The sequence below is a fragment of the Condylostylus longicornis genome, unplaced genomic scaffold, assembly GCF_029603195.1.
Source record: "Condylostylus longicornis isolate FDR11 unplaced genomic scaffold, ASM2960319v2 ptg000047l, whole genome shotgun sequence".
In the NCBI taxonomy this organism is placed as follows: Eukaryota; Metazoa; Arthropoda; class Insecta; order Diptera; family Dolichopodidae; genus Condylostylus; species Condylostylus longicornis.
The window spans coordinates 568,991-583,811 of NW_026578016.1; the positions used below are offsets into that span (position 1 = coordinate 568,991).

General features: G+C 22.6%; 1 protein-coding gene across 3 annotated transcripts in view; it reads left to right on the top strand.

The window, feature by feature from the left end:
• The window catches only part of LOC129610700 (dystrobrevin beta), a 115,971-nt gene extending 104,674 nt beyond the window's left edge, over positions 1–11,297 (top strand). Inside the window, exons 6-8 of one of the 3 annotated variants that reach the window (XM_055523354.1) lie at positions 6,803–6,859; positions 9,890–9,933; positions 10,977–11,297. In XM_055523354.1, coding sequence (XP_055379329.1) covers positions 6,803–6,859; positions 9,890–9,933; positions 10,977–11,042 — 167 coding nt within the window. In that variant the 3' untranslated portion in view covers positions 11,043–11,297. The remainder of the gene's footprint in view (positions 1–6,802; positions 6,860–9,889; positions 9,934–10,976) is intronic. The other 2 variants (XM_055523352.1, XM_055523355.1) reach the window with 2 other exon arrangements.
• Positions 11,298–14,821: the final 3,524 nt, after the last annotated feature.

The following is a 14,821-nucleotide window of genomic DNA, read 5'->3' on the forward strand; positions in this document are numbered from 1 at the left end:
ATAAATTTCAAATTAACCCATATTTTTTAATAATTAGCCTGTACTTAAATTCTCTTTATGTTAAAATGTCAATTTCTAAGCTTAAGTATTGTATACAATTGTTAATATAGATTTAAATGGAAAAAGGGCTATAAAAAATGAATTGATTTGATTTTTTTCTATTTCTTTTCAGAATATTATGTAGATAATGAAAATTTCATATTATACAATACTCGAATCAACTAAGGTTATTAATCATAAATTGAAATTAAAACAAATTTTTGTTTTGCTAACATCTATAAATAAATTTAATGAAATAAAAATATGAAAATTTTAAAATTAATTTCCTTAACCACATAGGCTTTTGTATGAATGCGATTTTGTTAAATACTTAAACTGAAATATTTAGGCTGATAATGTTTTATTTTCCAAGAGTATTATAATAATCAAAAATTATTCACCAAACGGGCCCAAATTAAAATCTTTAGACCCCTTATATTGAAATTATTAAAACTGTTTTAATTTAAGCTATATAGCATAAAATTTCGCCAAAAAATTATTTTCAACATTCTGTTTTTAAGTTATTCAAATCATATAACTAAATATTTACAGAAATATTTTAAATGACCCTTAATTTTGATATCAAAATAAAGTACAGAGTGATTCACTAACAAGTCAGGAGCCATCGTTATATCATCGGGTAGAGGGTTGTAAATGAGTAAAATTTATATTTTCAATAAAAATCTTAAAATTGAATTTTTTTTCTTAAAATCACGGTTCTTCAAAATGACAATTGTAATCAAGAATAATAGATGATAATTCAGTGGCCTCAAACACAAACCGCCTAACTCGAGTTAAGACAAAAATGAGATATGTTTACCAGCGAATTCTCCGTTTTGAGTTTCATATGCTCACAAAATTTGATGGTTCTACGACTCTTGTAGCCGGAGTTATTGTCGAATTCACACATGACCTAACTCGAAATGGTAACTAAGTGCACTTGCACTAATCGCCTAAATCGAGTTAAGAGCAGAAAACATCTTTTTTATGTTTTTGACAAACCACTTATTTCGAGATAGGCTATTGTTGCAAATCAAAATTAGTGACATTTTTTTTTATTTGTATGAATTTTTACAACCGCTTATCTCGAGTTAGGCTTTTGTTGCAAAATTAATTTTGATTTTTTTTAAATACTAACTCGACATAAGCGATTTGTGTAAAATAAAAATTGGTAGTTTTTTAAACTCATCTCGAGTTAGGCGATTGTTGCAAATACAATTATATTCCAAAAGGCTTCTTATGTTGAGTTAGGTTTTTATAACGCGTGCAAATAAGAACCAAAAATCAAAGTTAAGCGTTTAGTGTTCGAAATAATACATAATTAGTATAGAATATTTTTTAATTTTTTATAATAAAAAATATTTTATAACGCTTAACATATTATTTTATGTGATATATAGTGTAGGTACTTTATATTCATGATTTACATTAAGCGACAAGTAAAATTGTTGTATTTTTTAACACAAAATATAAAACATCTGCACAAGTTACCTGCATTAATAATGCTCTAATTACCCAAATATCCCATGTTAAAGATTTGAATTTTTTTATTTAACAAATAATCTTGTAGGTCATTTCGTGATTTACCTGCGGCAAATGTTTTTTTCAAATTGACGGAGTTCCCATGTTAAGATGACACGTGGCTAGCTACCTGATGGTAGATTGTTTTGCCTTTGTGGTCTAATTGTATTATTAAACAAAGTGTTGTTTTATTATGCCCTTGTAAAACAAATGTTATTAGAAAGAACAAATTTTTGTGTTTGACAAGAGTTTTTATTCTAATTATTGTATTACAAAGCAACACTTTTATTATACTCGTACATTAGTAAAACAAATTTTGTTAGGATATTCAAATTATTATAATTTGCAAGGGGTTTCAATAAATAAAATTGGTACATCTGCGAATAACAATATTTTGTTATACTTTTTATTACTCATTTCCGTGAGATAAAATTTCTTCGATTTTCAAATATTTATGATATTTTTGTTATTTCGAAGGAAGTATTTTTTACAAAGACAGTTATTTATTATTGTTTTTAAATGTGCTGATGTTGGAAATTGTTAAATAATGCAAAAATTATCCAATATAAACTTTATTCACGCTTAATAAATGTACGTTAAAAATTTTGGAACTTGCTAGGAGAGCTGAGATGATTGTGGCGGATGTTAGAGGTATTGCAATATATTTGAAACTAACATAACGCATTCAAAGTGTTTTAAAGCATAGAAATTAGCGAAACTGGTCCTATAGTAAATAAAGAAGTATTTACACAACAGATCTTACTTTGAAAACCGAAGTTAATACAGTTTTGAAAACCGCAATTGACTTTGGTCGTGGTGACTCTATTAATGATCCTGATTTTAAAATTGACAACATTCAAAAGCAAGTTTTCGGGTCCTATTGGGCATGTGAACATAATATCTGTAGAGATAAAAAAATATGAAAGGCTTTCTACTTTTATTCTTTTAAGAAAAATCCTTTTACAATTTGCCGAACGGTTAGAAAAATTCGCTTAATCTTTCCCGACCGGGTTTCCTGAATGCACTCAAGTACATGAACGCTCGAAACTGACTCGTGGTCAATTTGTACGGAGTCTTAATTGAAAAGTAAATACTGACAGCTAAAATAAAAATGTCGAGCAAACTTATTGTACAATATTACGATTACAATATTCTTTAATTATTTGAAAATCAAATACTTATATACTTTATGATAGGAGAGCAAATTCCGAACCAATTTACTTTGCCACAACTTTTTACGGAGATCTATATACTTTTTATGGCAGAACTTGGAGAAAAACTAACGAACAAACCATTCTCTATACGTAATTAATAATACGTCTCCAAGATTTAATTTTCACAAGTATCGAATTATTATTTTCTATACGAGTTCGAGTTCACTATCAAATTTGACTTTTCATTACAGTAGTTGTAATGACTCACACTCGATTTCATTTTGTTTTCGATTTAGAAATTTTAATTAATTCGCATTTAGTATCATTATGAACAAGTAAGAAAGTCATATGGACTATAGCACATAAATAAAGTAACAAACACCAAACCCATAAACTCATTTTAGAGATTACTTTATGTGCTCATTTTTACAATAATGTAACAACTTTGTCAGATCCGTTGCACAATGAAGCCTTTTTGTAATTGAATTACTTTTTGAAATTCTCTTAAGTGGAAAGAGTCGCACCACAGATTTAAAAAAATTGACTTCCAAAAATATTTTACAAGAACAGTTTATACAAAGATTTTTTATATTTTAAGACGAGGTGTTAACTAGTTAGATTTTCAAGACATGCTCCAAATTGAAGAAGAAGAGAAAATTAGTACCAAAAAAGAAAAACTTGAGTACTTGATGCAATTTTTTAATCTGTTGGTTTACAAATTTTACAAAACGATTAAGACTGGAGATTTAGCAGATACTCATCCATATTTAGTTGGAGAATCCGAGAGAGAATAAAAGATACTTAATAAAAGATAGAGAATAAAAGATACACCTTCCTTAAATTTAATGAAAAAATTATTTTTAAACTTTTAGAAATAATTTTTACTTGAAGTTTATTCATTTTTTACCTCAATTTATGTTTTTAATGACAATGATTTGAAAAAAGAGTGAAAAATCAAATAACCTAAAAATAATATATATATTTCTTCCCTTTTTAGTATAACTTAAGTCACCTAAAACCATATCTTCAGTTTTGCAAAAACAGCTTAAGTCGACTTAAGTTTGACGATAATGCAAAAGTAATTTTTCACAAATCGCCTAAGTCGAGTTATGCTTTGCAAAGTGCTTTTTATAAATTTTGTATAACCGCCTATCTCACTTTTTTCATAATTATGAGAATACTATTAGTTGTTTTACTTCAGATTATGAGTTAATCGCTTCCTTTTTTAATTATCTTTCAATCAAAAAAAAAATTGGTTCAAAAAACTTCATAACTTTTTTCAAAATTTAATTTAAAGTTTAAAATGCATTTATCTCGAAATCACTAAAACAGACTTAAGTCGTTTGTGCTTGAAGCCACTGAATTACAGCAGTTAAAATCAATAAAAATCAAAAAAAATTGACAATTTTTTGATTTTTTACATTTTATTAGGGCATAGTAAGAACTTGACATAGAAATGATTTTCTTGTTATATCTTCTGTACCAGAAATGATTTTTTAACGTTTAGTGACTAAAATTAAAGCTTTATTAAAGAATAATTTCTGTAAAAAGCATTTTGAAAATTTCAAAAAAAATTTTATGAGAAATTGTCGGGACAAAATAAAGTAAAAAAAATTAAAAATGAGAAAAATTAGAATTTTCCTAAAATTTGATAGCTTGTGTTTCCAAAAAAAAAGCATGTAAAACCAAATAATCTGCTACTTTTTTTTTTAAGCCGTTGAATGGCTCCTTCAAAATCTGTTTATTTCAAGCTTTTATGTTTTTTAGAATGGAATCTCTAGCAGATCTAAGGAAACTTAGTTGTGTTAAAAATTCCCAAAATTTTTCTTAAAATTCCTGTAGCTCCAAAACGGGAGTCGTTATAATACGATGTTCCGAACAAAAATTTTATTCAGTTTTGATCCTCTACCTGATGGTATATCGCTCCTGTTGCTGAATCCCCCTGTACATTAATATAGAATTTGAAAATGCAATTACAGACTTCCGAAACAAAAAAGAACAGAATGTAGAACAATATTCAAATAAAACTATAATATTTACAAGTGTATCCTGCAATATGTGAAAAATGAAAAGTATACACATATGGAAAAATAAAAAATAGAGGAAAAATATTAAAAAATATCCTTTTAAATTTTCACTAGTACACTACCCATATTTGAAAGGACATAATTGAAGACAACACACAAAAAAAAAATATGAATTCTTTTTGATTTTTTTTTTATTATTATTATTTTTATAGTTAAATTTTTTGAATACAATAGAAAAGTTTTTGGTTTTTTGTTTGGAAAAGTTTACATATTCGGGATTTTATTACAAACAGAACAAAAAAAAAAATAAATAATAAAAACTAGCTACAATGAAAATGGGCACACAAAATAATGAAAATCTGAGAGAAAAAATTAAATAAGGTTAAGCATTCATATACAGTGGTTGCAATTTTAAATTGAAATTTATGACAATTGCTATTACACAATATGTAAAAGGACATAATGAAATTTTTATGTTTTAATTAAAGCCCATTCTTCTGCCATAAACATGAGAATAGAAATTATATTTTGAGTTTCTGGGGAATCTTGAATAAAAAATTTCAAATATATTTATAACTTAAACACAGATTTAATTTAAAGCAAAGAAATTTTTGAAGTTGCAATTTATTTCCTGGAAATTTTTTAAATTCCAAGAAATTATCCATGTGATCCATTATAAATTTCAATTAAATTATTTAAATTACTACTATATTTTTCCTCTGATCTGGTTAAATGTATAACAAATTAAATCATACATTGAAATTTTAGCTCATGAGACATGTACTTAAAGTTCAAAATTAAATCTTAAAAATTTTTTAATGCATACTTATGAATTTTCCGAAGCTGAAATTTTACTTTTAGTTTTGTAAATTACTCGAGTAATTAATTCTTTTATTCTCGTGCTTTATATTAAGACCTAAGTTAGAACTGAATTGACGGGTAATCTAATTTTTTTGTAAAATTTTGAAAATGGTTGAGCAGTTTTAGTGTCAATAACGCGATAAACATATACACATTAATCTCTGTAATGCCAATATTTACATAATATTATACATATATTTAACGATGTATGTTATAATTTAAGTCCAGCACAGACTGCATTATAAAATTATTAAGTATAGAAACTTACCTCATCCTAATTTCTGTTTTTAAAATTCAGTAATTTTTTTGATTGTAGTACGACTCACATATGACGTGTGCAGATTACACATGTGCCGTGTGAAAATAAAATATTACCAATTAGTCATGTAAGAAATATGAAAAAATTGTGAATTTTCTTTGTTGCCAATATTATGATTTATCTTTTTTCTAAGTTTTCAATACAATACTGTCACTTCAGATTTTATCTCCAAGTTCAAGAGCATTACTATAAAATTCGATTTTCATGAAACAATTTCCGTATTCGAAAAAATATTAAAATAATACCAATCAATTTGTATTTGTATTGTACCTTTCAATTTCTGCAAATATGAACATCGTTTAAGGCACCAGTACTGAATTTTCAAAAACAGCTGAGAGGTTCAGAAGCAGAATGTCCTAATCCTCACTCTAAAATTTTTTTTTTTTTTTTTGTAGAAATTTTATATAAAATTTTTTCAGTGCAAAAGTGACCTAATCTACATATTGTGGCAAATTTTTTGAGAATGAGGGTTTGGTTACTTCGCTTCTGAGCCCCTCCTAATCATTTCAGATAAATTTTTAATAATTGAGCAAAAAATGTCTTTAATATTCAATTACTGAATGTCGTCAATTGCTGAATAGTTAGTATTAAAAAAATTTTGAAATCCCAAGGATTTGTAAGGTATATTAGCGTTTTTTTTTTTTCCAATTTTTAATATTATACACTTACTTAAATAGTAAAAAAGTATTATAAAATATTTAATTTTAATTATTTTTAATAATAATATTTAAGATTTTAACTGCTTTTATTTAAATGTGATTTTATTGAATTTCATATACTATTTTTATTATTTTCTTTTATTTTTGTTCTTCTTTTTTTTTTTCCTTAAATTTTTCTTTTTTTTTTTTAAATATCAATGTATGTAATGTAAAATATTTCAGGAAGCTCAGGTTATAATAATTTTCGTCCGGCCCCAGATGGTATTTTAAGATCACTGGGTGAGTAATTAAATTTACTATATTGTTTTAATAAAATATTTTTATGTATTGTGAAAATCTCTGTAATTTTTTTTTTGTTGTTTTTGTATATATTTTTTATTTTATTATTAAAATAAATAATTAAAAATATTTAAAAAAAAAAAAAGATGGAAAAATTATTCTCCCTCTTCTTTTGTTTCCTTGCAATATTTTTTGTTTCACTAAATTAATTTTTATTTTATTTCCAAATTTTTAAATTAATTTTAATTGAATATAATTTTTTATTTTATTCCAAATAATTTCTATTTTTTGTAATTTTTTATTTCGAAAATAAAATTTTTTTTTATTAATAAAAATATTAATTTTAATTCTTTTTTTTTTTTTTGTGTATATTTTTTTATCTTTTTCTTTAAAAATAAAAAATTAAATAAATTATTTAAAATTATATTAATAAAAATTTTAAAAAACCAAAAAAAATAATACTAAATTAATTAAATAAATAAAAAAAAACAACAATAAAATTAATAATTGCCGAAAATTAAATTATATTCAGAGAGGGAGAAAGTTAAAAAAGAGAGAGAAAATCGTAATATATGTGAAACATCTGATATTGACGATGCATCGATATTATATCCAAATGATGATATCGATGAAATTCATTTACTACTACAACTCTATATACTTAAATATTGTGTTAATTGGTAAAAAATTAAAGAACAAAAAAAACAATATTATATTATATCTAATCTACTTATATACATACATATATATATATATATTTTGAATCGTACCTATATTGAATTGAATTTTAAATTTATTTGAAAAAATGCGTTAATTAATTGTGAATGAATCAAAGGTAAAACCAAAAAAAAAAAATTTTTTTTTTTTTGAATTTTTGTTTTATTAGTTTTAAAATTTTCATAAATTTTTATTTTATTTACATTTTTATATATATATATATTTTTTTTTTGTTATTGGGAATTATTAAAATGGCACAATTAATATTTTTTCTTTTGTTATTCTCTTCAAAATTTTTAAAATATTAAAAATTTTTATGTATTTTTTTCTCTATATATAATAATGTAATAGAACACAAAAAAAAAAATTTTCTCTATTAAAAAAAAAAATAGCACATTTTAATATTTTAAAATTTTTTATCAAATTTATTAATTATATTATATATTTTAATATAGAAATTTAAAATTATAATCATGCATAATATTCGTACCAATATAATAAACACAAAATCGTTACATATACAGTAGAACCTGCGTAAATTTACCAGTTAAAAATGGTCACCATATAGAGGTGGTCCAATTACAGGAAAAAAAAATTCTTTTCCCCTATATTGAAAGTTTGTGTCAATTCACACACAATAAAAATGAACTCCTATCATACGAGTAGTATAACTTTAAAAAAAAATATAATATATAACATTTTTTATGGTATATAGATCATCCATATTTAGTGACATGTATTCTGTTTTTGGTTCTATTTGTTTTAAAAGCCAAACAGCACGCATAGAATACGAAGGAAAATAACAAAAATGCACGCAAAGAAAGATAAAAAAAAGACAAACAAAAATAAGGATTTTTTTTTTGATGGTCCATGTATAACGAGTGTTCTGTAATATGCAATAATATGTAATTGAAAGAAAATAGTGGTCAAGCTACGCGATCTCTTTAAAGAGAGTAATAATTTTTTATGAAAAAAAGTGACAAAGTTCAAGGACGGTGAAAATCTGATCAAGTTATAAAGGTGGTCTCTTAATAGAGTGGAAAACATATGGAGGTTTTACTGTATATAGTAAAAAATCATTCATGTCGCATTTAGAATTAAATTTAGATTGGCTAGAAATTGTATAGTCTAGGTTATTATTTTAGATTTATATCAATATTTGTAATGATTCGCTATATACTCGTATATCTTTCAATAAACAAATTGTTTTATTAGTTTCAAAAGTTTTGAATAAAATTTTCTTTCGAAAATGAATTTAATTCGAAATGTTTATAAATTGTTATACTTTTCGAATTTTTATAATATTAATCTTGCATTATTCTTAAATCTATTTATTGCGATATTTCTAAACCTACTCAAAAAAGAAATTTATTAATTAAATTAAATTACTTCAGTTTTACAAGCGTAAAATATTATAGAAATTTAAAAGTAAATATTACAAAAAATGTAAAAAATTTTGCAATTTTGTAATTTACATAACTTTAATATAACAGATTTCAATATTAATTTTTATAAAAATAATAAAATTTGAAGTGCTGGGCATTCGGAATATGTTTTTACAATATGTTTAATAATTATTTCACTAGTTTTAAATTCCAGTTAAGAACAATCTCTGGAAGCGGATTAACTATAACCTTAATGTTGAATCATTTAGTTATACATAATGGCATTTTTAATACATATATAATATTAATAAAAAATCGGTATTGGTAAAATGAACTCACTTAATTTAAAGAGTTAATAAGAATTATTCAATTAGCCTTTTTCAAATGCTTCAACTATTGTTCGCAATTAAAAATTCTGATCAAACGTGTAAAATTGCATATACTCGTGTATATTCATATTGGTATACCACGGACAGGGTTTAATATATTACAAACAAAATGAATTTTATTTAATTTTATTATCATATTCTCATCCAGAACTACAATCACTATAGTATTTAAATTTCAAATAAATTCTACTTTGACCAACTTTCTATTCAATTTGTTTTCATCGTAATATGACCTGTGTAGACATCTCATAACATTTTATAAAATAAAGAATTAATATTTACAAAGATTATGTGGCATCAGTTAACCATCAACACAAAACGAAAAAATAGAATGCATACATACATACATATAAACATAATATTTAAAATTCGTAATATTAAAACCTTAAACTTGCAAACAAATTTCCCTTCATATTGTTTCGAAGTTTATTTCTTCATAAAACGGAAAATTAATCCTCTCATCTTGTTCTTAAATATTTCTTCATTAAAAAAATTGTATTATTATTATTTTTATTAAAATATTATTTTAATTTTTACAGATTTTGATGAAAATCAAACATATAATCATGAATGGAACGAAAAGGTAAGCTAGATTTATAATAAATATATAAATTTTCAGTTTAATCATTATATTTCACCTGTCTTTGTATGCCAAATTTTGTTCATTGTTGTTGTTGCAAGTAAAGTTTTCAATATTAATGGTCACTTTTTTGTGATATTGTGCATCTAAATTGGCATGCCTTGGCGGAATATTACATATATTACACTCATTAACGTATATTAAGATAAAGTCTAAGCAGGAATTTTTTTTTTTCAAGATTGCTGGAATTTCCTTTGGCATCGTTCATGATTTCTAGATTCTTGAAGCGGGCTCTTTATATCTACTGCATGTATTTTGTACTGTTACATCATATCTGTAACGTTTTTTTATAATTTTCATTTTAGGTTATAGTGAAATTATCAATTTTAAAAAATTTGTAATATCTAAGCTGGACATGATGTTGCCGGTACATTGCTTGTACTCCACTCAATTTAAAAAAAAATCTGTATTTTCAAAATTCGGATATCTACAAACCGTTTCAGCAAATTTTTCGGCAAACCTGTCATAAACAAAAAAAAAAATAAACCCAGCTACCGAGCCTTCATCTTTTCAAAACATTTATAAATTCATCGTTTTAACGCCCTCTAAATTAAATATGAAATTTCAAGGAAATTAGTTGATTATTTCTCTTTATATGATTGTGTAAAAAAGAGAAATCCGATTGCAAAAAGGTTCAGTTCTCGACCATATCTCAAAATTAATCAATCTGTGACATAGTCGAAATAAAATCAAAATCGATTCAGCTAAACTTGACAAGCGTGCACACAAAAACTGGCATTTATCTAAAAATTGTTTATTAATACTTCCCTACCATAAAGAAGAGCGTTCCCACCGATAACTCGACCTCAGAATTTTTTGTACTATCACATGACCTTCCTTATTGTATGCAATGCGGCCGGCCAATATACATAATACCATAAATAAAATTCCACGATTTAAAAATCATTTTTCATATTATTTATGATATTTTTTTAATTATATTTATAATTTAAATTAGTATATTAATTTTTAAATTTTTATTTTAGGCAAATCCGAATACACAATGGCAAGAACAATTCGCCCAATGGAATCTTAATACTCAAAAACAATAAACATTTATATTCTCAATATAATTCTAAGGCTGATTTAAACAAATGAAATAAACATCGGAATTTCTTAAAATAATAAAAATCAATAAAATATTTAAGAAATAAGAAAAAAAAAATATACAAAATGAATTAAAAAAAAAAAATAAAAATTTCCGTTTTTATACAACGGATTCTTATATAATAATTAATTAATATATTTATAATATACGCTAATATTCAGAAGAACGTTATATATATATATATATATATATATATAAATATAATATTAAATATATTTAAAATAAAAAAACGAAAACACAAGTTACATGAAAATTATAAATAAAAAACAAAAAGAAATACAAAACGTCAACACTTTTTATACATCTTTAATTAAATAATTTATTTATAAATATTATGTAAAATTATATATATATATATATATTTAATTATTAAAATCTTTTTAGAAAAGACAAAAAATTTCACAGCAATTTCAGCCGATGCAATTTTATATTACAAATATATAGAAAATAAATTAACAAATATTTAAAAAAAAAAAAAAATTAATTTAAAAAATTGTTATAAGAAAATATTTACAGAATTTTTTTTATATTTAATTTTTATTTATTAATTATTAAAGTATTTAATTATTTTAATATTTAAATTGATTGTATTCAATATCAAATCCATAGAAAAAAAATTCAGAAATTTAAGACAATTACTCAGTTTATTAAAAAGTAATTGAATTCATAAAAATTTCAATCATTCAATAATTGGCAAAATAAATATTTTTAATATAAGTTTTATACCTCATAAGAAAACCTGCGTGAAAATTTCCTTTTAAAATGTAAAATAATTCTCTTGTTAATCTTGAATATTTTTATTGTAATCACTACAATTTTATTTAAATTCATGTATGTAAAAAAAGATCTTACGAATATGATTTAGTTATTAAAAATATTTAAAATATTTTCAATTACAATTTATTGAAATATTAAAAAAAAACAAGTAAAATTTTGGTTTAAACCGACTAGATTATACCCTGCACCTTGACAATATGACTGGTTTTTGAATTATTCAAAATTAACTTTTGCATTTATATGGCAGCAATCCGAACCTGTTGTCTGATTTGGTCCAATAGCAATAGGGTCCGTCGCTGGCGCAAAAGAAGATATTTGTAAAAGTTTGATCGTATTTACGTTCGTATTTGTGCGGACAGACGAACGGATGGACTTGTATAAACCAATACAGAATCTCACGCCTCACGAAGAGTCAATACCTCAAATGATTCTTTCAAGTGATTATAAACTTGGTAGCAAAGTTAATATAACCTTTACGAAAATTCGAAGAGTATGAAAATTATCCTTTTTTTGTTTTTCGTTTTGGTTATGAAACTTATTTGAATCTGATCAGATTAATCTAATATGTTATTTTGGAAAGATTAAATTTATTTTCAATATTTATTAAAATAAAACTTTTTTTAATTATTAAAATTCTTAAATCATAAATTTTACAAATTCAATAATTTTTTACATTCAATTGCATTTAAAAATTCAATAATTATACTACAATTTATAAAAAAATAACCATTTTTAAAAATTTTAATATACCCTGAAATTGGAATTATAAATAATAATGTAATATTATTGCAGAATTTAGTTTATGAATACCATTTACTGAATTATGAGTCGATACAGTTGATATTATTGCAATTCCGATGTCATTGAAATTCTCAGAAACCACCAAATTTAAATTTAAATTTAATTAATAATTTTCCTTCTAATTTAGAAATAACAAATGTATGTATATCTTAATTTCTGAATATTTCTGAATATTTTTTCAAGTATACAAACACAGTATAGTACTTATAACTCTAATATATAACTCTATTGTAATATATAATAATATCAAAAAATATTATTTTTATAAGCAAAAACAATAAAATTTAATTTCTAATTATATAAAATTATTTTAATTGCGATTTAGAAAATAGAAATTTGAATTAATTATGTAAAATATTTTAATATTTAAAATTCTCATTTTATTTAATTTTGTTTTGTTTCTAGTAAAATTCAAAGACTGCTTTTTTTCAATTTTAATTAAATTAAAGCCAAAAGAAGAAAAACAAAAAACAATTTTCTCTTTTATTTAAAAATTATTTTAGCATTTCTATAATTTAAAAAGTAAAAAAATTAATTAAAATCCAAAATAAGAAACTAAAAACAAATAATTTTCATCGAAATTATCAATTTCAATTCAGTATATCGAAAAATACCAAAATTAAATAAATTTCATCGTAAATTTAATATAAAATCTAAAAGAACTTTAAATAATTAATAATGCAATTTTATTTTTATTAATATCAATATATATATATATATATTAATTATATTTTATAAAATTATATAAAATAATTGAATAACATACATGAAGTAACAAAAAAAAAAATATGTAGATAGATATTAAGAATGTTTTAAATAAAAAAAAAAATGCATATAGGATAATCAAACAAAAATCAAAAAAAAAAAAATTAAATTAAAAGAATTAAATATATATATATATATATATATTAATATTAATTATTAAAATTTTTTCTTCTTCTGTTTTTATATATTTAATGTAAATTTAAATAAAAAAAAAAAAAACTGCAATTATTATTATTGTAATTTTGTATAAAAGAAAAATTTAAAATTAAAAAAAAAAAAAATTACATATTTAATAAATTAAAAATTTATAATAAAAAAAAAAAAATCATTAAAAATTTATAGAAATTTCTATATTATAAACTAATTATTGTACTATCAAAATATTTTAAATAAAATCGCTTTTAAATAATTAAAATTAATAATTTGTAATTAAATATATTCTGCTAAATTAAAATTATATTATTTAATTTGATTTTAATTTCGAGTATGAATTCAATAAAAAATTTTTCGAAATTTTTTTGTTTAAATTAATTTTTTCATAAAATTACAATAACATTAAAATTCAAAAATCCAAAAATTTCCATAATATATTGTAAAGAATTTAAAAAAATATATTGAGAACCATTATTATTTATTAACAAAATATTTAAAAAAATAAAAAAAGGTTATTAAAATGATGCAATAGAATTGTGATAATATAATAGAATTTATATAAATATATAAAACTGGATCAATTTCTTGAAAAAAGATTCTATGCTTCGTCTAGTTTAAGTTAAACTGTTTTTTCTTTCAGTAGAGTTCATCATTTCCGCACCTTAAGAATAATATTGCAACATCTCAAAATTGTTAATTTTTTGAACTAAGCATGTTAGATGAAAGCGCAAAATATTTCTTAATATTTTGCTCCAAATCACGTATAACAATATATTAAAAATTGTCGCTTTTATTCAAAATTTTTTATTGAGTTCAGTTTTTGGAATGTGTTTTTTTTTTATTAAATTTTATACCCTGATATTTTGCGGCATCACCCAAACTAAATAAATTATTTTAATTTAATAGCCCCAGCATAGTAATTGAAATAATATATGGTTTTTTCAACTCAATTGCAGCAACATTTCGATTTTTACCAATTTTATGAGAAAAAAAAATTGAGATTTAAGTCGCAAGAATTCAAAATATTGCAGTCTTATTAAAATAAAATAATATTCTTTTTTTTTCACTGAATATAACATCGCATGATTTCGTTTTATATTTTTTTATTTTACATAACTTTAAAAGCAATACTAGTATAAAACAAAATATTTCGATTTTGCAATCTCCCATATACAATTAGCGTAAATTTGAACTCAATTTACTCGAAACTATCAATTTAAAGATGTT